Source organism: Thermobia domestica, chromosome 1 (genome assembly GCF_964235325.1).
Source record: "Thermobia domestica chromosome 1, izTheDome1.hap1.1, whole genome shotgun sequence".
In the NCBI taxonomy this organism is placed as follows: Eukaryota; Metazoa; Arthropoda; class Insecta; order Zygentoma; family Lepismatidae; genus Thermobia; species Thermobia domestica.
This window is the reverse complement of record NC_137454.1, coordinates 232260538-232288017: the sequence shown is the minus strand read 5'-3', so window position 1 is coordinate 232288017 and position 27480 is coordinate 232260538. Positions and strand designations below refer to the sequence as shown.

The 27480-nt window shown below is 35.7% G+C and overlaps 1 protein-coding gene across 1 annotated transcript in view; it reads right to left on the bottom strand.

The window, feature by feature from the left end:
- tok (tolloid-like protein 1 tolkin) overlaps positions 1-27480 on the bottom strand; it is a 288653-nt gene that overhangs the window by 37600 nt on the left and 223573 nt on the right. Inside the window, exons 5-7 of the mRNA XM_081771019.1 lie at positions 15593-15699; positions 6743-6866; positions 2504-2728 (exon numbers count right to left, since the gene is read on the bottom strand). Of these exons, the coding sequence (XP_081627145.1) occupies positions 2504-2728; positions 6743-6866; positions 15593-15699 (456 nt within the window). The remainder of the gene's footprint in view (positions 1-2503; positions 2729-6742; positions 6867-15592; positions 15700-27480) is intronic.

Genomic DNA, 27480 nt, shown 5'->3' with positions numbered 1-27480 from the left:
CGAAATATGAATAAAATTTCTTAATTGCTTTTAGAAAATAAGCCGATAAAAGCTTACCTCAAAAAGTAAACTAACCTTGTGGAGTTTTTCAGGAGAAATGATTTATGCCATATTATGAGGTTGTTAATGAAATATTTATTTACGAAATATGAATAAAATTTCTTAATTGCCTTTAGAAAATAATCCGATAAAAGCTTACCTCTAAAAGTAAAGTAGCCTTGTGGAGTTTTTCAGGAGAAATGAGTTATGCGGTTATTAATGAAACACTTATTTATGAAATATGAACAAAATTGCCTCAGTTGCTTTTGAGAAAATCGCCCGAAAAAAAAAACAGTCCCAAGACTATAGTACCCCTTGTGCGTTTTTTAAGGATAAATTATTTATGCCATATTGTTAAGTTATTAATGAAATATTTCTTTTTATCAAATATGAATAAAATCGTCTCTGTTGTTTTTGAGAAAATCACCCGGAAAAACTTACTCCAAGAGTAAACTACCCTTTGTGAATATTTTCTAGGCAAGTGTTATATGTCATATTGTAAGGTTACTAGCAAAATATTTATTTATGAAATATGAACAAAATCGCTTAAATTTACCTTTGAGAATATCGTTCTAAATGAACTCACTGCTAAGAGTAAACTACCCTTCTTGATTTTTTCCCCAGGGAAATTACTTATAGCACAGTATAGAGTTGCTAATGAAATATTGATATATGAAATTTTATCAAAATTCCTAGAGCCGTTTTCTAGAAAAATTAAATTTTCCAATTTCCCCTTCAGTAAACTATCCTCAGTTTTGGAGTTAGGAAGAAAATTCGAAAAACGACCCTAGAGAATCTTATAAAAACCTTAAGTTTAAAATTTGGTGCGGATACGTTGAACGATACGGCCTCTAGGCGAGTAAAACACGTTTAGATCGGAACGAACATACGAACACACGGATATCGAAAAATCACTTTTTCGGTATATAGGGGCCATGAAATGTGTGTATTCGTAGATATTTCGAATTTGATTCTTTCACGATTACCATACTTTCTTCTCTCCTATCGTCACTCGAAAGCAAAAGGAAAGAAAAGAAAGGTACACAGAATTATGTTCTTGAAATTAGAAGTGGATCGTGAGAAAAATCTATTAAGTTTTACGAAATATATCCTTAAACATGTCCGGGTATATTAAAAGCCCATAGGTCAACTTAGTTATGAGTAAAGATATGAATGAAAGGTACGAGCCACCGCACTACACTTTCTCACTAATGAAACATTTTATTGTGAAATATGAACAAAATTATAAGGCATTTTCGGATAATTTCGCCCAAAGAAAACTCACCATCAAAACGAACTTGATTACTAACTATTTGACTCGTTACATCTTGACCAAAATTATGGTGATAGTTCTCAGATTTTTGTCTCACGGACAGACAGGGTAAACATATATAAAGAAGTTTTGGTAAACCAAAGCAGTCTGTATTCAATTATAAAATAAAGTTAGAATTTATTCTGATAACAGAATATTGTTTTAACACTTGCTGTGAGCAATGAATCAGAGCTATCATTTGGGAAAGGAAATGCGAGCAATTGACTCCTTCCTAAGTTTCAGAACTACATATTTGTTAATCAAATACATCCTAATACACTAATAAAAGAGGTAAAACTCGTATCGTATATCGGTAAAGTGTGTTTCGCCCTCGTAAAATCTGAAATGATGCTGCTGGTTCAGAGTTTGAACCAAACTAACTCCATACCACCTGATCGGTGCAAGTCACCCGAATTTGTTTCCTGGCGGAAGCTCATGTGGTTAGGATTGTACAGTCCGCAGCAAAAAACCTGCAACATGAGCATGTAAGTTTATTGTGAAACGACGAAGTCTTATGCTCTAAAATAAGGGGGAGGACGCCGATGTTTCTTCTGGCGTGATTCGTGCTACTTAGACGTTATGTTGATTCCTTGCGCTGTTAGGCGTAGTTTCACAATAAACTTAAATGCTCATGTTGCAGGTTTTTTGCTGCGGACTGTACGTTAAGCTGAAAATCCACGTGTCATATAGCCTTGTTGCTGAAGGGAACGCTTAACTGCCAATTCCATCATCACCACCCCAAGTACCTAAAAGGTATGTTGCTAATTTGAGTAAATTTCACATGTATTCGCATACGAACTTGCCACGCCATATTGAAAGTAAGTTTAAATGACACACAAAAGTTATAAGTTAAAACGAATGTTTTGGAATTGAATCTAGTTTAGAGGAGCAGTATAGCATGTTAAATGAAAAGTACCTGAATTATTTAAGCCAGTGGGCGGATCTAGATCGGGACCGGAGGCCTAGCCCTCAGCACAGTTTTTTGATTGACAAAAATAATTGAAGCTATTATTTGTATAGTTTTAAAAGTTTATTGTAAATTCATAATACATCCATCATAGTCTGTGTTCTGCCTCTCCCAGTTTTTAGTTTCTAGATCCGCCACTGTTTCAAGTTCTGTACTTTGTAGTTATCTCGGTGAGTTATTCTTACCAAGTAACGGCGATTTGTACCAATAGCCATCCCTGATCTCCAAATAATCACTTTTGCAGTTATCCGATTTGTAGATGTCCATTTCGGTTATGTTGAGCACAATCCTCTCACCGTGCGTCGCTGTTATTCGCCACTCGCAGCGCTCTCCTTCGTTTGGTGGATTGGAATTCGGATAGCTCGGTGAAGCAAATGTTGCTGAATTCTCCTGATACGTTCGACCACATCCTGAAATATTAATTTATAATTTACATCTAAGTTTCATTGAGTTTCTACAAGAGTCACAATAATTTGAAATAGACTAAATGTGCTGTACAAGTGAAATACACAGTCATAAAAATCGTGCTATATTTGATTTTTATTTTTTTTCTGTCCAAGACGCCTTTTAATTGCTTCAGTATTTAAAAATATTTACTGCATTTTGTTACGCCCAATGAATTGATTTACAATTTTGATTGTCCACAACTTAGTAATCCGCAACCTGCACATCATAATATTTCACATGTTGTATCAGGGTGGATCCAGAAGAGGAAACTTTCTTATTTTATATATATAAATAAAACCCATCCCAAAGTTTGGAGCCCTTAAAAGTAGCAGTATGACAGCCCACCGCCCCCCAGAAGTCGGTCCTGGATCCGCCCCTGTGTTGTATAGCAGGTCAAAGTCTACCACCGGTTCAAGTTTGATCACGATCGGATGAGTTCCGTTGATGTTTTATTCACTTTGCTTATTAACCCGAGTCTATACTTGGAAGCCTGCTATGCATAATATAATATTAACTCGAGTTTAGTCGTATGATCTATTACAAAAGTTTGCTCTTTTCTGCTAACCCGTGCATTCTTGTTAGGACGTTTATTATCTACTTGTAAACTCAAGAAGTGTGTGATTCATTGTTTTCAGAGTTCTAGCAGTAGATATTGACCAGCTGATATTCGTAATGATTCAGCTCGTCGGCATGCTGTGTCACTTGGCATGTCAGATAGGAGTGTGCGGCGAATATTACACCAGGATCTACACTTCCACCCATACAAAATTCAGATGATTTACAAGTTAAAATCCCTGAGGATTTTAATGCTCGAGTACAATCCTGCAGTACGCTGTTGCAAATGATTAATGAGAACCCAAACTTTCTACAGAGGTTAATCATGTCCGACGAGGCTCATTTTCACATTGATGGGTGTGTAAATAAGCAGAATTTCCGTTACTGGGAACCCAAAAATCCAAGGTTGTTGCATGAAGTGCCCCTTCATAGCCCTAAAGTAACAGTATGGTGTGGTGTTTATTTTGATGGGATTATTGGACCATACTTTTTCAACGACCAGGATGGTAACACTGTAACTGTCACGTGCGTTCGATATGTGGACATGCTCGAAAACTTTTTACTCCCAGAACTGCGACGGCGTCGCTTTAGACAGATATGGTTCGAACAAGACGAGGCCACGTCACACACAGCAATTGCATCGATCAACATTCTTGGGAGGATGTTTCCTGGGCGGGTTGTCTCTTGTCGCGGCAATGTTCCTTGGCCTGCACGCTCGCCCAACTTATCGACATGTGATTTCTTCTTATGGGGTTACTTGAAGCAACAAGTGTATGCAACAAAACCTGCAACATTACAGGATTTGCGTGAATCCATTCAACATGCAATCCACCAAACCCCGCTGGACATGGTTCAACGAGCTGTGAGTGCTGTGAGGCGAGTGCAGAGTACTGTTTGAATAACCATGGTGCACACCTCACTGACATAATTTTCAAGTCGTAGTTACCATATGTAATGCTTTTGTATGTACATTCTGGACATGTAAAACTTTTGTTCATAAAAGGTCATTAAAATATTTCATTTGCAAAAAAAAAAAAAAAAAAGTCTAACTATTTCTGCCGCACCCCTATATATTTCTGCCGCACCTCTCTCTCTCTCTCTCTCTCTCTCTCTCTCTCTCTCTATATATATATATATATATATATATATATATATATATATATATATAGAGAGAGAGAGAGAGAGAGAGACAATGAAGGGGAGGATATGGAAATTAGTAGAAGTTATTCATCGCTGTATAATATTATCAGGCAAGATACAGATAGTGACCATGCTGATACCATACGTGATGCATGAGTGTGGTGTGAAGAGGATTCTAAATCTATCTACAGTTCCCTATTCATTCTGTGCCAGTGCTATTCAACCGTGGGTACCTAATCCTAAAATCAGCATATTTCCAATATTTATTGAGTGATCATAGTTGGAGAACTTATTGAATGACCAGTGCTATTTCGCAACTTCTTCCATTTCCATCAACATATTTGTGTGAACAGTTTTTCTCTGCATTAACATCAATAGAAACGAAGCACAGAAATAGCTTGAATCCAGAATCAGTTCTGATTCTCGTACTGTCGAAGATTCGACCAGGAATCGAGGAATTGGCGTCAAGGAAACAAGCTCAGTCATCTCACTAACAGGTGAGTTCTAAAGTCACTTTTAGTTTTTGATTTTTTAACATTGTCCTCAGTGTGCGAATTATCAGGGAAAATGAGAGGAAAATCCCCCTCAGGAGCTGGTTGTCTCCCATATGTTTTGAAATTTCCCAAGTTAATTTTTTTGGATGTGCACTTTGTCCCTTTGTAAACAGTCTTTTGATTGGCACACTGACTGTTCTTTTGTTGGATCTCAATTTTTCCCACTTTTTAATCAACAGAACATGTGTATTAAGTTTAATAAGTTCATTTCGATTTAATTTCTTCTGAACAGCTTCAGGGGAACACAATTGGATGCCGAACTGTGTCTAGGGGTATGCGAGAAAAAAAGGTTGAATAGCTGCTCTAGACTACTATGTGTTCGAATTTTGGATTTTCTTTTTATGAGCAACTTATAGACCGGAAAGAAGGTGATCTATGATTCGCAGCAAATTCCTCCAGGTAAGAAACATGCCAAATTTGATCCCGATTGGTGTTCAGCGTACATTTTATTATTTATTTTCGAAAATGTGATCCAAAATTACACTGTCCATACTCGAGAACCAAGAGTCTGCACAATATAATATTTCACACTCTTTCACAGAAGGTTAAGGTCTATCGTCATTCCAAGTATGTTCCCATCGAATAAGTTCGGATGAACTCGTACGATATACATGTATTATGTCTGACTTTTCAGGGGAAAATCAAATGAAGGACGAAAACAAAAGTAGGAAATCAAGACATTCGGGGTTTGTGTGATAATGACACTACCCAGTAAATTTTCCAATTCGTATAAACAACAGAAAATTTGCAGCGGACGATCTTCAGTTATTCAGTCCAGGTTTTTCGATTATCTAAACCTTGTCATTAAAAAATAAAAGATAATAAACAAGAAGAGTAATAACAAAGCTTTGAATAATGATAAGAATCAATATATTTTAAAAAATATATATTTTTGAAATATATATTACACATACGCATATCCATATTTATTTCCTTATATTATAAGGGGCAGGCAAACGAAACTTGGTAGAAGCTGGTAAATTGACACTGCTAAACGATACCACTGACCTATTACGGAGTTCTTGGAACAAGGCGCATCCGACCAACTACATTCTTGCATTGTTGCAGCAGTTGCAGCAAGTTTACAAGTTTACAAGTTTATAATAACGGTTTGCACAGTACCGTATTACGCAAGCTGTGCTTCTTAAGTTCCACTCTAAGGCACTATCACACTCAACATATAGTCCCGATTTGTCTCTATGTGATTTCCATATATTTGAAATTTACAATGAAGTTACGAGTGTCGGATCCAATAGTACAGGGCGGATAAAATATTGGGTTCATTCACAGAAAGCCACAAGAATTTAACATATCTTCCGGTGTCCCGATGGTAAGAGTATGTTGTCAGTAGGTGACAAATGTGTGTGGTTGTTTCTTTACGAGCTTCTACCGAGTTTTATTTAACTGGCCCTTATACATCGTGTTTACACATTTTGTAGGCTTGTAGGGAGTTTATGCAAATAAATAAATAAATATTTTTTTAAAAGTAACGATTAAAATCTATCATTTAAAGTAAGGCAAGTTCTTTTTTCTTCTTGAAAATTATTAGGGACTAAGACTGAAAAGATTAAATGCTAATATCATACTTGAATCATCAAAAGATGAAAAGTCGCCTTAATACCACTATATTCATAATATAGAATTTCCTTACACAGTATACTCTCAATGGGATAAATATATTAATATGTAAGAAAAGAAAATACTATTGAATGTGTTATAGCTACTTACTTGAGCATTTGTACAGAAGATTGGTTTGGGAAATGTCGCCTTCACTCAACCGTATTCGTTGTCCAATCTCTGGCCTTTTCTTCGAATTCGTTTCTCGTGGCAAGATGGTGTCGAGGTAAGTGCCCTAAAAAGGTCACTTGAAAAGTAACGTATTGGCTGGAACGTCTTGAGATGCATATTATGTGAATAATGAATAAACCTAACATGCAGAATGTTTTAAAAGTTTCTTTTCTATTCTAAGATTTATAAAGATTTAGAAAATGATTAATCAGACATGTTACCATCTCGAACCACATACTCTTGCAATCGCTGAGCCAACGATTAGATTCCGTAGTGAAAGAAAACTGGAGTCTGCGATGTAAAGTAGTCCTCAACCATACGTTGTACTGCCCAATCATCTTCTCTTTCGAGAATTAGATCAAAATGCCAGAAGAGGTCGTAGTCAGTCAGTGGGAGAGATGTTAAGGAAAATACGGAGAGTGAGTGAAAGTTTCATAGTGTAACTCATGGAGAGATTGCATCGTCCTTTGCGAGACATGTGGGGCAGCGTTGTCAATATGAGAACACTTTCTTGTTTGACCATTGCTGGATACTTGCAGACAAGTCTGTGGTGGAGTTCAGCACTGTAACAATATGCATAGATGGTTTCACCTCGCCTGAAAAAGACTTGATGAATCACTCCCTCCATCGACTACTATATCAGCAACAATACCTTCTGTGGGTGGAGAAGTGTTTAGGAAACCGTCCTGGAAATTGATCACGAACTAACCATTGTTCTGGTTATTTAAGTGATACCCCGAGCCCAATCTTTTCATCTTACCGATTGCACGGAGCTACCAAAGACACCGATAAGTATGAATGCCTAATTCGTCTGCAATCGCATGAATACTTTTCTGAGAATCTGCTTCCATAATGCTCCTGAAAAATTCAACCGAACATGATGTTGGCCCGTATGCACGAGGATCATTTTGTAATACTGTGCCACCGAAACGAAATGTGACAAACCAACAGCAAACGATGCTTCCATTCACCAATCATGTCCCAAATGCACAGCCATTATGACAAAGTGTCAAATTTTCCTACTGTAGAATTCAAATTGTATTGTAGACACACACAATCAACGAAAGATTTAAATGAGCATAAATAGTTATTTTCATCTTTGTAATAATTTTATCCTAGTACAGAATATACTTTTCAACCGCTCAACCTAGTAAGGACATGTTAGAAAGGCGTTTCTCAACAGAATAATAGTTTCAGAAAGAAATTAAGCTACTTAACGATAGCAATGCACAAAATGATGAAAAATTTTGGTACAGCATCCGACAAGAAGAAAATGCGAGATGAGAGATGGCAACCCTGCAAACAAACCATCTGTTCCGCAAATGTTTACTCACGTTCCTTCATTAATTTTGAAGCATAAGCTTTAGATCAGAAGAGTACAGTAAAGTACAAAACAAGGAACATTTTCCAGGCAGCATCTGATGAATAAAAAAACGTGATATGAGATGGTAACACTGCAAACAAACTAATTGCTTTCTCAAAATGTTTACCCATGGTTACTTTATTGGTTTTGAACCGCGAATTTCAGATTAGAAAAGAGTATTCATGAACATAGCAAGAAAATTTCATTCTGTAATATCCAACAAGGAGGAAAAATGCAAGATAAGAGATGGCAGCACTGCAATCAAATCGCCGGTTTTCAAAATGTCTACCCAAGAATTTTTGATTAGTTTTTAAGCATAAACTTCAAATTAGAAGAGAATAGCCGTCAGACATGCCGTTCCTACGGGTCTTATGGCTGGAGCCTGGACTATTACTCCAACCCTGTGTTACTAAGGGGAAAAATGAAAAATGAAATTTTTGAGTTTTACATCCCACGGTATGAAATGATGGAATGGAGAGAGTGGAAGGAAACGGGAGAACCCCGAGAAAACCCGCGCACACGGTGTTTGTCCACTACAAGGTTCACTTGATGCGACCTGGGATCAAACCAGGGACCCCAAGCACCAGAGGTGAACGCTCTACCATTGAGCCACCGCGGCCCCCTTTGTTACTAAGTGAGTTTCTCACCAGACGTAAACGAGTCGCATCAACCTAATAGTTCTTCGAACATAAGGATTACCCAAATTCGGAGCTATAGTTAAATTTAGACTCGGGTATGACTTTTCGTAAAATCTACAGAGCTTTTCAGGTTATATAGCATTGTGAACGGAAATGATCCACAGATAATTTGGAAAACAGTGGGAGAAAGGTTCCAATAAATGACACCCTGAGTGTGGTGGTGGTATAAATAGGCACCACACATCACAGCTATAACTTAATTAAATATGTGTATGTATTCGGGCAATATCACACAAAAAGAAACTTTTAAAACATTAGAACAACACATTTTACATTAAAAGACACAAGCACTTTCGTAAGGATATCATAAAAGACTAATCTTATACAGATACTGGTCAATTTAATGGAGATGCCTGAAAAGGTGGAACTTACCAGATTAATAAAGCATTGAACCACCTCCCCCCGAAATAAGCTCCCATAAATCCGGAATTGAGTCATAGAGGTTGTTAATAGTAGCAAGAGGCGAATATTGCTCCGAATTCGTGTCTTTAAGATGGATCACAAATGCTGCGTTATGTTCAGGTCCGGAGATTGAGTCGGCCAGGAGAGAAGTTCAAGTTATACTTCATACCACGCTGCACAGATCCTGGAATGTGGCGTCATTACTCGGAAACAATATCTGAATCATAGGATACACATGGACGGACTCTGATCGTCAGCATAGACTATAGGAGGTGCTGCTAGAGTTCCTGCGTCACTGGCACCGTAGTCGCACAAGAGTCCTGAATAACAATCTGCTTTATGTTAGGCGGGATCTGTCGCTGAGGTTTTTTTTTTCTGACCGTTGTTCCTCTTAGCAGATGTGGTTTTTACATGAGTTTTTAAGACCGTCACTTTGGACACTGTTCCTCGTGACAAAGCTAATACACTTGCCACTTTCATCACGCTCGCACCACATAACCGAGCGCCAACAATTTGCCCCCTTCGGAAATAAGAGAGGTATCCAATTTTACACTTTCGTCGTCTACACAATTCACTGCACACTTGCATTGTACTGCTTCTCTACTGCTATGTTGTAGGGAGCTTACTATAATACAGCACCACCAATAACCTGGTGCTGCGGCCCCTATCAGGTATTTCCATTAAATTGATGAGGATCTGTACGTAAAAAATGATTTGTTAAGTAACATATTGTATATATTGTCTTTTGTTTCCTCCTAACACTGACGCACATACTACTTGTAATAAAATATTAATTGTGGTCAATGACGAGGCAAGCCTTGTTTTTATAAACTTGGTAACATCGATTTCCGTCTAAGTGTATCTGCCATTCATTACACTACAACTGAAACGGAGAGGAAAATGGAACTATTGGGTTGATTCATCAATTCGGGCGTTCATTCTCAGGAAATATATAGGCTATATTGCCGGATGATAGTGCTGTGGAATATACCAAGTTATAATTATGTTATCAATGAAGTGTAGTACTATTTGTAGTTTTGCTAGGGCTAACCATTTTTTTTCAAGGTCTGAAATATGGAATGACAAATTGAAAAAAGGGTCATCTCCAACATGTTCTGTATGAGTTCAACAAAGCTCCTAGTATCGCAGAGGCATCCAGACAAATTAGTGCAGTGTACAGAATAACCCTACTGTTCCAAGGATCACCCGGAAATGGTTTGACAGGTTCCGAAGTGCAGACTTTGACTTGCGTGATGCCTCACGCTGTGGTCGGACCATTTGATCGGTTTGATCCACCGTGATTCTCGTCAAAGAACTCGGGAATTGCGCACAGGGATGGGAAGTGGACGGGCAACTGTTGTGCAGCACCTTACGTGAAAGGTTCATAAACTGACAAGGGAAGTAGGTAAAATGATACGCGAAGATCTGCATGTGTTATATACAATTGGAAAGATCACACCGAGTACACCTCACATGTTAAATATCTCGCTTGAATGGGGCCTGTAGGGGGTGTGGTGACCATTTGAAGATCCGAAGAAGACACGCTTCGAAACACTAGAAAACGTGGATAATATAGGAAGCTATGATATACGTGGATAATATAGGAAGCTAAACGTGGATAATATTCATTTTTTATCAGGGAAATTTTTGGCCTTTTTCTTTTACAGTATTTATATTTCAGTGGAGATAACAATACACTCTACTTTTGTTTTCCCATTATTACACGAAAAAAAAAGAAAAACATTTAATTACTGGATTCTAAAGACAAAATTCTCAAAAATCCAAGTGTGAAGGAAAATTGGTCATTCGATAAGAAAAGTGAACACAGTGGGTTTTCAAGTCCTAAAGAATTGCATATAAAGCTATTAGATTAACGTAAAAATGTTGCCAATAACTGTTCTGAAAATATATTGGATTTTGTAGGGAAAAGTATCATTTAAAATTTATTAATAAATTAAAACTTGATTATAACTCTACATAACATTTACTGAGGCTGCTAAAGTGCAAGAGGGAGAGCCTTTAATTCTTATTTTGACATGATATAACAATAAAGAAAGAAGAAATTACGTGGATAATAATGTTAAACTATCATCGTGGCTAAAATACCCGCTTATGGCTTTAATTTTATGAACATAACTCTCTGAAATTCGGGCTATAATGCTTTCCGAACGAAAAACGAGATGTAAGGAAGTATCTATATCAAGACAAAAATGGTTTTGTATCTGTTTGTTCATTTATGGTACGTTTTTCTTAACTGCGAGATGGAAGTTAAGCAACCAGTAAAATACGAAGTAACTTTCATACTAATGGTAAGTTGGTTAGGCAACCAAAACGACACTTGGCATTTGGAGGTTGTATAACTTACACTTGCTGACAATAATTGCAATGCCAGTTTAAAGAAAACAATGAAGACAGCAGGCTCAGATTAAACATAGGACTCACAAGTACCCGATGTTGTAAACGCATTTCCTGAATTGTAGAATCCATTACAAGGAAACAAAAGTGCAACTTAAACAAGCAAGTCATAAAAAGTCAATTAAAAAAAAATAAAAACGACGTTTTGGCATCTCTACGAGGCACACATGACAGCCGTCCCATTCAGCAGCTTTTGCACCTGGGAGGATTTACCTCATCTGTCGTATTTCCTAGATGTAGCTCCTACAGATTATCATTTTTTCCGGTTCCTGTCGAATTCACTCGGTGCCATATCCTTTGAAAACGACAAAGAGATGCAAAATCTTATTGATGACATCTACGCACCCAAGCCAACGAGAGTTTTCCGTCAATGCATCTAATAACTTCCTGAACGTTGGGAACAGATTGTGAACCAAGCGGGGCGAAAACATCAGTAGTCAATTGTCCGATTAATTCAACCCTCAAACAAAAAATGTACTCATCGAATCCAAACGGCATGAATTAATGAATCAACCCAATTGTTACTCGTAGTTAAACAGTTATAATATATGTATCTGTTATAAATAGTTGTCTCCGATTAGGACTTTAAAACTGTTACGATATCATTTAGCTATTTGTTTTTCCTTAGAAATACCAGAGATGAATGTTAAAAAAATAAAACCTAGTTGAATACGAAATGTAAAACTAACCTTTTACTTTCGTTTGAACTTATGGAAACGGACGTGCATAATAAATATTTCGTTTTTTTTTCTTTCTTTGCTTTTTATTTTTTAAAGTTGTACTTGTGAATTTTCGTTATGCAGTAAAGTATGGATTAACCTAGAAATCTTGATTTCCTTTTATGTTCTTCACTTCGGGAAAAAAATAAAAATAAAGCATTTGAAGTGGTATATTGCAGAATATTGAACCAAGGTAATCCATGAATAGAGAAAAGCTTTTGGGACAAATGACGTCATTGTGAAGATTAAAAAAAGGAAAAAAAAAAGATTTTGCAGCGCCAACTGGCGAGAAAGGCATTTCGGCTTATTTGCGGTTTGTAAACGTTTTGATCCAATTGTCTCAAAGCACACCGCGTTGATTGGATAATAAGCACCATTCACACGCCGTGTTTTGTTCAGAGATAAATTGTGCTACTACATTATTAATGCTTTTTTTCTTTCTTTCTTGTACAATTCACTATTCTGTTCTAGTTTTTGAATCAGATTTCATATTCTGATGTTATTTCCCTTTCATGTTTCACATGCGTTTATTTATCTCCCCCTTTTCACTGATAGCTATGGAACTATCATAAAGCTGCTTTTGTGAATTTTCTTTTCATCAAATGCACTGATGAAATCGACTGCTATTTATCTATTTACAGATAAAATTGTAGTATACAAGATGTTCATAGTTAGGCCTACATTGTTTTTAGCCGTGTTGCTGATGATGTTACACAGAAATTTATTAACCTACATCTTTTAGTACAAACAAAGATATGTTCAGAAAAAAATATTTTCGAAAGGATTGGCCTAGTTAATATTAGTAGATGTAGTCGATCATGTTGTTTTCGTGTTGTATAACATGTTTAGTAGCATATTCTAAAAACTAATTTTCTGCTTAAATGTATCCTATTAGTTCCAGATGCATTTTAACTGCAAACGTTGACAATGAAAAGGCAACCGTAGCACAAAGACAAACTGCAGTGTTTATACGATAAATTTAAAAGAACTATCACACGATTCGGCTGCTACGACTAAAGGCAAACTTTGCCTGGTAGGTTGTGATTATTGGGTGCTCGGTTCGTGACTGGAGCTTTAAATTACCAAGAAAGAATATTGCTTGGGAAACTACGACTTGATTATTCTCTCATATTTAATGACAACAGAGAAAAAGTCATTTAGATATTTTAATTATGGACTTACTCAGCTTTCTTCTTTCTTTAAAAATATTCTGTGCTTCAGCTTTACCAGCCAAATGCTATATATGTGTTTCTACACTTTAGCATTTTTTTTTTTAATTGGTGTACTTTCATTATCTTAAAGTAAGGATGTATATAAAAGGTAACCTGACTATTAGATCATCTAACTCACTTAGAGTTGGACTTGGATGGAATCATGTAGTTCTTACCTTGCCGTAACGGCGCCACAAGTATTAGCACATTCCCAGAAACTAACTACTTGCGAAACAGCAGCAAGGTCGATGTATCGTGGTGCAAGGGCGCCCATGTTGTGGTTTCCAAGAGGGGGCAAGTATAAGCGACGTTTCAAATATAAGTTCAAATTTTGCTGTAATTAATGTAAAAATTCTGTTGGGTTTTCGATATTCTGAAGTACAATTTCATCTAGGGGGGTGAGAGCCCCACCTTGTCCCCTCTGATGGGCGCCCTTGTCGTGGTGTCTCTATTGTCAATCGACAAGTGATTATCCATTACTTTTGTAATTGTTATCATTAGTGCAAATTAATATAATTGAATTTCATATTCGTATCTAAATCACTTAGTGAGTTAAAAAAAAATATTAAATCAGTTTTAAACCTAGTTGGTTCAAAAGTTTCCTATTATAATTAAGTTAGAATTGAGTGGATATTTGAATTGCGATATTTGTAGCTTTGCATCAATATATATTAACGATAGCGGTCAAAGATCGGGAACTGTAATTCGCCAGGTGATCGAATCTGGTACTATTAGGATCACCTTAAAATAAGAAGTATGTACGTAAATTATGAGTAATAGATACGTAGGACAAGTACGAACTTCCACTAACTTTTCAATGGCTTGTTTCTTACATTAACTTATAAATACGAAGTAACTTCTCTAAAATAATCTTAATTGGATTCATATACAGCGACAATATTGGATTAGAAAAATAAAACTATAACTACAATGACACAGAACACATCTTCTCATATTGTTCGAATTCCACGTTAATCAGTAGGTCCCATCTCATATAGCCTCGCTGCTGAACGTTAAACTCAAAATCAACTCAACAAAACACATCTTGATACACAACTATAATTTTGAGACAAGCTAGACAATAGTGAACGAAATAAATGTTAATTTTTAAATAATTGATTTGGAAACCAATGTTGAAGAATTTTCGTGCTGTTCCATATTACGTATACAGAGTGGTCCAAAATTATGCATATGATGTTTGACTGTCTGTAGTATTTGTAATTCTGGACAAAAGGTTTCGATATGACAACACTGTGTAGCCTAAAAGAGGGGATAGCGGTCCCTGGACTTAGAACCGTTAGTGTATACCAGAGAGTGCGAGACTGGTTGAACGAAACATTCTCGAACCGCTGGATTGGACGACGTGGGTCTCTTAGAGTGGCCAGCTCGATCTCCCGATTTGAACCCATCTGACTTTTTTTTTTCCTATGGGATGTTTTAAAGGACAAAGTGTATAAATGTCACATACACAATTTGGTTGAACTACAGGAAGCTATCGCAGAAGAGTTCCACAGGATACCAATATGGATCTGTCAAGTTGCTTTTGAGAACGTGCACTGGTGGACTATGCCATGGAGAACAGAGATTAATATTTTTGTAAGAAAAGGTATGAGAATCATGTTCAATTTTATGTTAAGGTTATTTTGCTGTTTTTTTTTTTTTACCGTGGTCTTTGAAACATGATATACATAATTATGGGCCACCCTGTATATAATGTTTTCTACAATTTTTAGCTCAATATAGGAATACACTGACTCTTTAGTTTCATTTATCTTCGTGAGTCGTAATTCCAATAAAAAGTAAAAAGTATAATATATATATATATATATATATATATATATATATATATATATATATATATATATATATATATATATATGAATATAATAATAATAATAATAAATATTAAGACAAAATCATAGTGCAACGATCACAATGTCTAGAAGATAGTAAATAACAAGTTAAAATATCGCAATACATACCTTGGAAAATGTGTTCCGAGCGTAGTGCATAATGGAGTCATAATCGTACGGAAGCCCAAGAGAATTCACTTCTTCTTCTGTTAGTTTGTTGAAATTATACTCCTGGCCTTACATAGAAAGAAAGAGAGAAACAAAAATATATATAAAACAATTTTGATAATTAAGATAGAGTCTACATATATAAAATAAGAAATATATTCCATTAGCAATAAATTTTCTCCTTTTAATGTGTATTTCGTAAGTGCATAGCACATTTTGTTTATTCAGGATTCAACTAAACTATAAATAGCTTTTATTAATAACGCAGAAAATATCGTGTCTTTCTAAGGATGAACCACGAACATTTTATTGGCGAAATAAAAATATTTTTAAAAAGCATGCTTTCTTTAAAGAAAATAAACAAAATAAAACATCGTACTAAGAAGAATAAAGTAATTCTGTTTTCTAGAAAATTATTTCTTTTAAAATATCTGTTTATGCATCACGAAAAAGAAAAGTATGAGAAGCGCACATATACAATCGATTTATAAATTCTTCAATTCTGACGTAAATCAAGTGATTGTATATACGAGCTCTTTTAAGTATGTTCCTTAAAACCAGATTTTTTTTTTTTTTTTTTTACTTTTTGTACCTTTTATTAGAAAAACGAAAGTATTCCAAATGTGTTATGAAAATATCGCGAAAATCTGAAATTTTGTTCGAATTTGTGAATGTTAGCTCCTGTGTATTAGGAAGTTCTGCTTTACTTAACGGTAAAGCTGGTTGCAAACGAAAAGGCTGATATTAATCTTTAAAATAATAAAAAAAAATAATAAATAAAATCTTTCAGTTTAAAGTCCTACGATTAGGCCACTAAGGCTAAGGGAGACAGATGACTAAGGTAAGTGATTGATGATGGAAGAACTGGTGGAATGTCTTCAAAATCAAACAACAGATCTCACTTAAAAAGGCATTCCTTGCAAGGGGATATTCTACAAGTACTTTGGAACATTTTCATCTATATGAACCAGCGGTCATAAATCAATAGTTTCTGAGTAATTTCCACATCTGTGATTTCTTTGAAATTTGCTGGCTAATGTGAGGTACCTGAAAACATTTCACATGTGTAATCCGGCATACCTATATAGGTCGTGTGGTAATGTACAGTTTGTAACTCTACACCGTTGTTGTATTATAGGTCCGAACGTGAAGTAAAGTGTGGTGGTCCAAAATCCATTACTGCACCTCAGAAAGTAGCGTGGCAACATCACATAGGTACTTGCTCCTAGACAATGACTGCATGGTTGGGAAGAGGTGGAATGAAGATGATGTCCGGTCAAGAGAAAACGTGAACTATGACGGATTTCATACCCACTGTCGTGCATTTGTCTGATCAAGATTCGGGCAGTGAACGGGTGCGTTGTTTTCCAGAAGGCGGACACCTTTTCTCAGCTTGTCATGCTCTAGAATTTTTCAGAGTCTCGCAACGCACGCAGCAGTGAGGCATAGTATGTCCTAGTAATTGTGGTACCCTTTGCCTGGAAAGCAAGTAGTAATACCCCATGCTGATCCCAAATAAACGTGAGCATCACTTTGGTCGCTAGGAGTTGAACATAAATTTTCTTTGGTGGTGGTACATTGGCACGCTGTCATTGGTTTGCTTAGATTTTCCCTAGTTTTCTTCACTCCCAAGAGGCAAATGCCCGCATTGTATCTTCTAGAAGGCCAGGGTCAGTTCCTTCCCAAATCCTAGAGCAACCTGAAAGATGGATGTGACCCCGAAGTTGGAGGTCCAAACCCTTTCTTGAGCCATTCCCTTCTACAAATCCATGTATAAAAATCTAACCAAACCAATGACAGTGCGCTAACGTACCACCACCAAAGGAAGTCTGTATTCAACTCTAAGCGAGCAAAATGAACATGTTTATTTGGAATCAGCATGGGGTATTAGTAGGGCCTACTTACTTTCCAGACAAAGGGTACCACGATTACCACGATATACTATGCATCACTGCTGCGTGAGTTGCGGGATTCTGTGAAATCCCAAAGTATGGCATGCTGAGAAAAGGTGTCTGCCTCCTGGAAAACAATGCGCCCGTTCACTGCTCGCATGTTGGACAGACAGATGCAAGACTCTAGGTATGAAATCCGTCACAGTTCGCCTTTTTCCCTTGACTGCACACCATCTTCATTCCACCCCTTTTTAACCATGGAGTCATTTCCTTAGAGCAAGTACTTCCGCAATGTTGCCACGCTGCTTTCTGAAATGCAGCAATACATTTTATACCACTACACCTTACTTCACGTTCGGACTTATAATACAACGGTGCAGAGTTACGAGCTGTACATTACCACATGACCTACATAGGTATGCAGGATTACACATGTAAAATTTCATCCCCTTACGATATGTGAAAGTGGATCAGGGTAAAATTTTCTCAGCATCTCTCGTTAGCCAGCAAATTTCAAAGAAACCACATATGTGGAAATTACTCAGAAACTATTGACTTATGACCCCCGGTTCATATAGGTGAAAATGCTCCAAAGTACCTGTAGAATATCCCCTTGAAGGAATGCATCGAACTAACAGTCACCCTATAGTACTTCGGAAAGTAACGGAACTTTTTTTCTTTTGCAGTGCTGAGTTAGATGTGTGGAGTGATACGAAAGAAGAAAGTTAAAAGAATGATCCGGGAACAGTAAAAGTGAGATCAGTAGTAGAAAACCTGCAAGAAATTAGACTGAGATGTTTTGGGCATGTAAGAAGAAGACCTTTAGAATATGTAGCTCACCAAGAGGATGCTATAGAAGTGAGTGTGGGAGATGAGCCTGAGACCGGCCAAAGAAGAAGATAGTGGGGAAATTGTGTTAAGAATGATTTGATGTAGTGTGGTATCACAGCGAATATGAGATAAGATAGAAACAGATGGAGGACAGTTATCCGAAAATCCGATCCCAGCTAACTAGGAAAAAACGCTTAGAAGAAAAATGATATGAATCTTCTCAGTATAACATTTCTCGGTTATGCCTTTTAAGAAGAAGACATAATGAATGAAAGTGAGTGATTGTGAATTTAAATTTCTGTGCTCTCCCGCCGGGAATCGAATCCGGGACCATGTGCACACGTGCTAACCACTAGAGAAGCGTGGAGAGGTTAGGTATTTATTATTTTTTTTAAGTAGTGACAGTAGAATGCAAGTTTAGCTATCTCTAACTGAAAGCCCTATTATTTGGGACTACTCTGTATATCATTTTTAAAATTCTTTAATTTTATTTGTATTTTTACATGTTACTCTGTAATGATTTTTTAAAAAAATATTTTAATATGGTGATCTAATTTCTTGACTAAGTTGATTCCTGGTAGTACTGAAATAAAAGATGAGACGAATGATCACAGGATTCGAACCCAATTATGTACCAATAATATTATCGGTTCATTTATTACTCCCCTTGATACAAAAATGACATTTGTATCTCCAAAATTTTGAGCAGTAAAACTAAGTTCATTCATCAAATATTTTTCGTAAAACTTATTTTTTCTTATGAAAGGACAATTTTGTTGCTTTTTCCTATTAGTACGCTTATACTAGGAAAGATGTTTTCAGTATTCTGGCTTCCACTAACATTATATGAAAACACTAAAAGCTTTGAGAAGTATCATATTAAATCTCGCTTCATTTTTATTTCTTTTAGCTTTCGAAGAAATGTTATCTGATCTCACTTTCTCGAAAACAAAACAGGAAAAAAGTTCTCTACATTTTGTCTTTCTTATTTATTTTTTTCTTCTTTTCATATTAATTAAATGCAGTTCTTTAAGGATCAGTTTCAAAGTATTCATATAAAAGCAAATAAATGAATCAGTTAATTTAAAGAAGAGGAAAAGAAAACAGCTTTAACAAAGCATGCAAATAGTAAGTGTAATTGAGAATCTCTACCGGAAATAATTTATTTATGCATATACACGTGTATAATCTTGACTTCCTAGTATTTTATATATACACATTAATTTTAATATATTTTACATAAATGGAATTGCATAGAGCCGTAATAGCTTGCTTTTTTTTTGGTATTATAAGCAGAGTGGTTAGGATACACATTCTAGGCAAGGGTGCCTACAGGAGGGCTTTACAACACAGGTTGCACCCATTAGAATATTTGGGGAGGTGATATGATTTTTCATTAATAGTAAATGTAAGGGAGAAAGAAGAAATGTAAATTTGGAGAGAAGGATGGCAAATTTGGGGATGGAGAATGATCAATTTTGAGGAAGAGTGGTAAATTTGGAGAGAAGAATGGTAACTTTGGGGGTGGAGAATGGTAAATTTTGAGGGAAGAATTGTAAATATGGAGAAAAGAATGGTAAATTTAAAGATGGAGAACAGTAAATTTGGAGGAAAGAATGGTAAATTTGAGGGGTTGCGCTCAATCTCTTTGGAGGGATGGATACCTTTGGCCTTAGTTACACGAGATCTAGAATATTAAGTAAAAACGTAATGAAATCTTTCACTTAATATCTGCCGGTACATCATAATATAGACAAAAGGAAGCAGTTAAAAGTTGGTGATAAATTAAAGCAAGCAATACAGAAAGACTTGGTAGGGAAAACCTGAGAGAACCAACAGATATGACGTATCCACCTTAAGGTTACCAGACCTAGGATCGAATCAGAAACACCATACATCACATGTGAGCGCTTTACCATCGAGTCACTATGAACCTCTAGGATACGTTTGACTTACGGGTGAGTTATTGCAACTTTGCTATTTGAAGACAAGTACATGACTGCAGATAGGCTTTTTAGCAGTTTTAAATAACACTCGTTTTTTCCAGCCTCCAAATCAATCTATTTAACAGTGGTTTATAAATTAGAAAAATAGTTCAAATTTCAATTAAAATAATTTCTTGCCCACATATGTTCACTAAGCTTTTTGTTATTGCTGTTGTTGGTAATCGAAGTGTTAAGATAGACATCATTTGCACTAACCTATTAATCGTGGGTATTAAAGAAAAGCATATTATTTTTAATATATGAAGAACTAAGTGTGGACATGTCCTAGCCATCTTCAATTTACCTAATATTACATGTTATCTACAAATTAATTGGATATTTCTTACTTATGCAGAATATATGTATTCCCGGCGGCAGCTCATGTGGTTCGGATTCCACGTCAATCAGTAGGTCTCGTCTCATATAGCCTCGCTGCTAACAGGGACGTTAAACTCAAATTGAACTCAGACTCAAGAATATTTGTATATCTCTCGCAAGATATCCTTGTTATAAAAGCTAGACACCTCAGTCTGTTAGTCACATTCCTAATAGTTCACGGCCAGGCTAATAGTTGGCGCTAGCTGTGCTACCTGCTACACTACGCTAACATGAGGACAATTTGCATAGAAGCCGAAGACTTGGGGTGAACAGCTAGTATTATGAATTTAGACGCTCAGTTATAGTTATTAACTGAATTAATATGTATGCAATTCTTTCCAACTTTTCGAATTTTCCAGAGTTTGGTTTAAAAAAGTTAATCACATGATGTATTTATTAGAGTTGTTTATTTGATAATCTGAATGTTGAGAATTTGATAACGGATGCCAAATATCTTGGTTCATTGCCCTGCTTACATTTCCCACTACGTTTGTGATAAGCATCTAAGATGCAGTTTCTAATGAATCACAGTTAAGTAAACGGGGAGCATTGATTAGCATAGTTCAAATTTTTAGCATAGAATCAAAATTTGCATATTAAAGCTTTTAATTGTATAATACATAGTAACATAGATGACGACACTGTATCCACTGCAATTACCTCTTAATCTTTATGTTAACATTGGATAATACGAAAAGATAGCTCATAACACTTCTGGTAACCTTAGTTCATGATGTCGTAAACTATACACGAAGAACTATCAGTTATTTTCTGCTGACGATATACTCGTAGTTGAACCTAACTAGATTATAAAAAGTAATTAAACAAATGAATCTTTAAAATGTTATCATATAAGTGAAAATAGAAAAGTTTTCTTTCTTTTTTTTTTTTTTTTAGTCTTTTCGAGTTGAGTTGAGTTGATTTCGAGTTTAACGTCCCATTCAACAGCGAGGCTATATGAGATGTGGAATCCAAACCACATGAGCTCCCGCCGGGAATCGAACCCGGGTCTCCCACCCCAAAAGCGTAAACGCTAACCGCTTAGCCACGAAGGAAAATAATAATAATAATAATAATAATAATAATAATAATAATAATAATAATAATAATAATAATAATAATAATAATAATAATAATAATAATAATAATAGTCATAATATAGTTCATTTGTAGCCAAGCGGTTAACGGTCTGTTTTATGTGTAAGTTGTCACATGTTCAATTCCCGGTGAAGGAGCTTGCAAAATTCAAGAATTGTTTGGATGTTACTTTCAGTACTAATTCCTATCTCATATACATGTAGCAGGGGAGCTGAAAAGAAACCTTAAATTCCAATTTAAATAGTAAGTGAGTTTCGTTTCACAGTACGAAACTACAATAGACTTCCAAACTATGGGAATCCAGCACTCAAACTTGAAGTAGGATATCTATAACTACTGGTTGCAGTCTTATAAAAATTGATGAATGTGTATATGTTCCACCATAACTCCAGAACGTCTAGAGTAGTCTTAACCAAACTTGGTACACATATTACTAGCAGTCTCGAAAAGAGTAATGTTGGGGGTTGGGGTTAGTTGAGAAAGTGGAACCTATTCTTAGGAAGCTGAATCAATTGCAAAGAACTGCATCTCAATATCTCTTACCGTTTTTTGCTTTATGGTAATCAGTATTGGAACCGAAAGTAGTAAATTTCAACCATTTCCAATTTTAGTAGTGTTGCGGGTAATAATAATATGATCTTTTGAGACCCTGAATCATTTGCAGAAATCCGTTTGTCACTATCTAATACCATTTTGTTCTATGGAGATAAACGTTGAAACCAGAAATGGTTGATTTGAACCACTCCCAGTTTGAATAGAGAGTTAACGGAGGAGATGGAACCTATTTTTGGGACGCTGAATCGATTGCAGAAAACTGCACATCGGTATCTCTTACCGTTTTTGCTGATACCTATCGATAGACGAACAAGCGAACCGACACTTATGTATAGTCTATATTGGAAGTGTAATAAAGTATAAACAATACATTTAAAATGTTTTATGATGTATTTTCAAAAATAAAGGAGAACATCACACACGGAAAATAAAAGAGATGAGAAGATTTATTACTTTACAGACAATAACTACCGTTACTTCAGTAAGTAAAACGGAGTAAACTTAAGCGAGTAAAGTTCCTTGTACGGTATTACAGAAGTCCCAGGTTCTATCTACAACAGCGTTTCATACAAACCTTTTTCGGATTTCGATAGGGCTTCCACACATACCGGTTTAGCCAGGACAGATTTACATAATTTAACTCTCCAAAAATTGTTCAAAACTCCAAATGTCCAGGGTTTTCTCCAAAATGTATGTCAATATCATCCATGTGATATTCAAAAGAATACTGCTTTTATCGATATGGTTACTCAACTAATAGGGATGATCTATTCTGCCGTCTCTCAGTTTCGAGGAGTGCTGACGTATTATTTAATTAATTCTGATGTCTCAGCAAAAAGTGAGGGGATAACTAAGACTAAGTCCTGAATTTTCATTGGGTGACTCAACTCTCTAGTTTGAAAACCTAACAGCTCTAGAAACAGAATTCGTACTTTTCCGAGCATTAGCGTACCCGAAAGTTCAAGTCTGTCACCTCCTGAAGAAATTTTCCTGAAACAAGGATTACAGAAGATGATTGACAAAAAAGTTTACACTGGGAAACTTTATGGAATAGAAATCAATATCGAAAAGTCGAAAATCATGACAATATCCTGTGAAACGCGCCCGTATGAGTCAGAGTAGAACAAAGAGAACTTGAAGAGGTCGATAATTTCAAGTATCTGAGAAATACTTTGATGAAAGACGCTTACTGCACCAAAAGGATCAAGTCAAGAATTGCCATAGCTAAAGAAGCATTCAACAAGAAAAGATCACTCTTAACTAACAGGCTTAATAGTGGACTTAAGAAGACTCTGTTCAACTACTATATAAGGAGAATTGGACTGTATGGTTAAGAGATTTGGTTCTACGGAAGTTAGAGAAAAAATATAGAGAAAGCTTCGAAATGTGGTGTTGGAGAAAGCTGAAGGAGATAAAATGCACAGAGAGAGTAACAAAGAAAGATATTTTAAAACGGATGGGAGAGAAGAGGACGCTTTTTAGTCAGCATCCCTCGTAGGGAGGCCTATTCGATTGGACACATCTTGCGAAGAAATTGTCTTCTCCATACTGCAATAGAAGGGAAGATGGAACGAAAGCGAGAAATAGGAAGAAGAAGAAGAAGAAGAAGATAACTAATCGATGATTTGAAAATTAAAAGAAAATATTGGGAGTTAAAAGAGGCAGGTGAAGATCGAGAAGCGTGGAAGAAACATTTGCAGACCCAAATCTAAAACTGAAATAAAGAAAGAACTCATTACTCCTAGGACCTCCCGAAAGGCAGAATAATTAATATAATTAATAATTCACTGATTTGAAAACTGAAATGTCCTCTTTTCCCAAACTAAAAAGAAAGAAAAAATATATTGTAGGAACATCATTATTTAAGTTAACTTTGGGACAACATAAACTTGAACATGAGCAAATCACTTCAGATGTCTCAGGTTAAGACCAGAAGTATCTAAAATACAACTTGAAAGAAATGAACATAAATAGAGAACAACTATCAATCGAGTATAGTTTCCATCTTTCTGCCCTAATTCACTTGAATATACCTCTGGCTCTAACCAAAAGAACTTCGAATGCTTATCAATTTAAGAGAAACGCTGTATTCTAAGTCAATGCATAGATAGAATATCTTATACAGTTCGTACAAACAAGATATAATACTAAAGAAGAGGAGAAATGTTTATGAATATGATTTTTTTTTTTTTTGTCGAGTACAAAAGGAAAAAAAAGGAGAGAAGGCAAGGAGTTGATAGATAGAGAAGCTTAGCTTCATCCTTTGCCAGTTTTCTACCAAAATCACTATTCCGAGTTGTCGGTGTGGAACAGATAAATAATCCATACATCACATCAACCAAACGGTAGTGTTATCTCTTGAGCGCTTCATCGTCGCAAAACTCCAATGCGTAAATAGTAGTCATCAAAACACACCAGTGACTTCCTTTCTTAAACCTAGAAAATCCGTTGAGTAAATAAATTTTTAAAAAACGAACCTTCATTTTCTTTTTTTAAAAAGGAAGATATCTTTTTTAGTGATTCACTTCTTTTACTTCTATAGTTCTCATATTACCAGGAAGATACTGGATTCTTACAGAATGATTATATCTACAGGTGGACAATTAAGCTCAATTTCACACAACAAGATATTTTTCTTTTGAACTTTATTGCAGAGTATAATTACGCAATACTTAGTCTTTTTCCATTAAAAAAAAAAAAAAAAAAAGATTGGACATAAGCCTACATCACTCGCGAGTGAAACCGTATGCAAACTTCTCGCAGACATTAGATTATGGCAAATAGTTGAAAAAATTGCTGAACTGTAATAGGAAAAAAAAAATATATTACTTTCCAATTAGTTAAGATGTAACAGGAAATAAAAATTGTTGCTTTTCAACACTCTGGGATGAAAGTCTAAGAAAGGTAACTGCTGAAGTTGTAAACCAATGTTAAAATACAGGGTTTTCAGTTAATTTTTTCTTTTATTAATTTTATTACTGTGACCAAACGAATTAATGTAATCAAATTCCCAAAGCATCACTCTAAGGAGTGTTGTTCTAAGTTTTATTACTGGCGAACAGAATATATGACATGTTCAATGTGTCCCCTACGCATGTTGCGAACCTCCGGCATGAGAATCGTAAAGTTGTAGTAAACCCATCTGCAGATATCTCTATCGACAAGTGTACAGCAATCAATGATTGCCCTCCGCAAATCTTACAGTGTACGGTACGAGGAGCCCTAGCGAACACTTTCCCATTCAGGAATCTCCATAGGAAAATATATCGCAGGTGTCCAAGTCAGGGTTAGTGGGTGGCCAGGAAAATTTGCAATCAAAGAGCACCGGTAGTCGAATTGACAGCACGCGATCCTAGAACTTGCAGATAACTGGACACTTCTGCAGTCATGTGAGATCTAGCCCCGTTCTGTTGGAACCACTGTCGACGTAATGAGAATCTTTTCAGTCGTAATTTAGGAGTAAAAAAAGGTTGTCAACATTTCCTGGCATTTTTTCGCAGTGACGTGTCCATCGAAGATGCCTTAGTACAAACTGAGTTGAAGATCTCCCACGCCATTACTACAAATTGGGAAAGCAATTGTATTAAGATAATGAAGACAATCCAACAACGTTCAAAGATTCATAAATCATTACACAATATACTCCAATAATAAATATAATTTGAATGTTGTTATTATCATACCTTTTGTGGTAACAGTAGCACCTCTCATGACGCAGAATGATTCTTATGACTTATACATAAAATTAGGAGGAAAAAATCAGGGCATAAATTTTGCACATAAATTTACAAAACGAGACGAGTAAAGCATCCTGACAATCGAGACGAGACTTCTACAACGGGACAAAATTTGAAAACCTTATTTCTTATCGAGTCTCAATTCGTGGGCAACTCTAAACCTCAGTCAAGCTCACACTTATTTCATGAGATTGACGAAGAGTAAGTATGAATTCCGAGCTCATGTGCGTCTAATTCATAAGCTTAGGCACTTATTATTACCATTACTTACTACTGTAGTTAATTTGATTATCTTCTCTGAATTTGAAGAAAAATAAATCAGAATAACGAATTTTTACTGTTTGACTATGAAAATCTTGGTTATGAATTTTCGCCAGAACTTTGCCTTAATTCGCTAGATCATGTATATATGACTTTCACCACACCACAAATGAGTAATAGTACTTTTACTTCTGACGCTTCTGTTACGGTATTGCTTGATCTGTTGTTCTATTACAACGCTTAAATATGAAAAAAAAATAAAAAAAAAGAATAATCTTTACATAGAAAATCGTGACGTTTCCTTTTTACAAACACACTACTTAGTGACACGCTCGCGCACCCGCAAGTGTTGATTCCCAGAAATTCTCCCTCATGCCCCACCTTCAATATCCACAGTACTGTTCTGTGACAATTTAATTTCACCAACGTCTTTCTTTTTTCCTTTCTTTCTTCAAGAAATGGCAACAACTGAAATCATCGCAAAACAACAAGTACTGCCCTTATTTACATTGTGGTCCCAAGGCTACATTATTTTGATAACTGATTAAATCATGGAACACAATGTTGCGTGTCAGATCAATTGGTTTAGTGGGTCAGTGTTGAATTACGTTTCTTTCATTTATTTATTTAAGAAAAAAAAATCCCTCGTTGACTCCTGTAAGCGATAAACTGCATCACATTGTGGAGCCACGCCATATCATAACCTTAACACAAACCTAAATTATTATGTCCAAAAAACTTATTTGCATATTTTCTAACTTACGGTTAAAAACAAAATTGCTAAAAACCTTTATGTTGTTGTTGTTTTTTTTAATGGCTAATAAGCTCTCTTTCTTTCTGTTTATTTGTTAATACAGTACTTTTTTTCTTTATCTTCATGGAAAAGACTGGAATATTCAATTAAGCTCCAAGTATTGGCTATAAAATTATGCAACAAAAAACACGAAAGAGTGCGATTACAAATATTTCTCAAAAGTTAGACTAAAAACATGCTCGTTATGAGCAATAAAAATTCTTTTAAACCAAATCAATAGTGAACGAACAATCTTAAAACGTAAATAGAAGACTATGGTCGCTGCTATTTGGACATTACTACACAGCCACATTGAAAT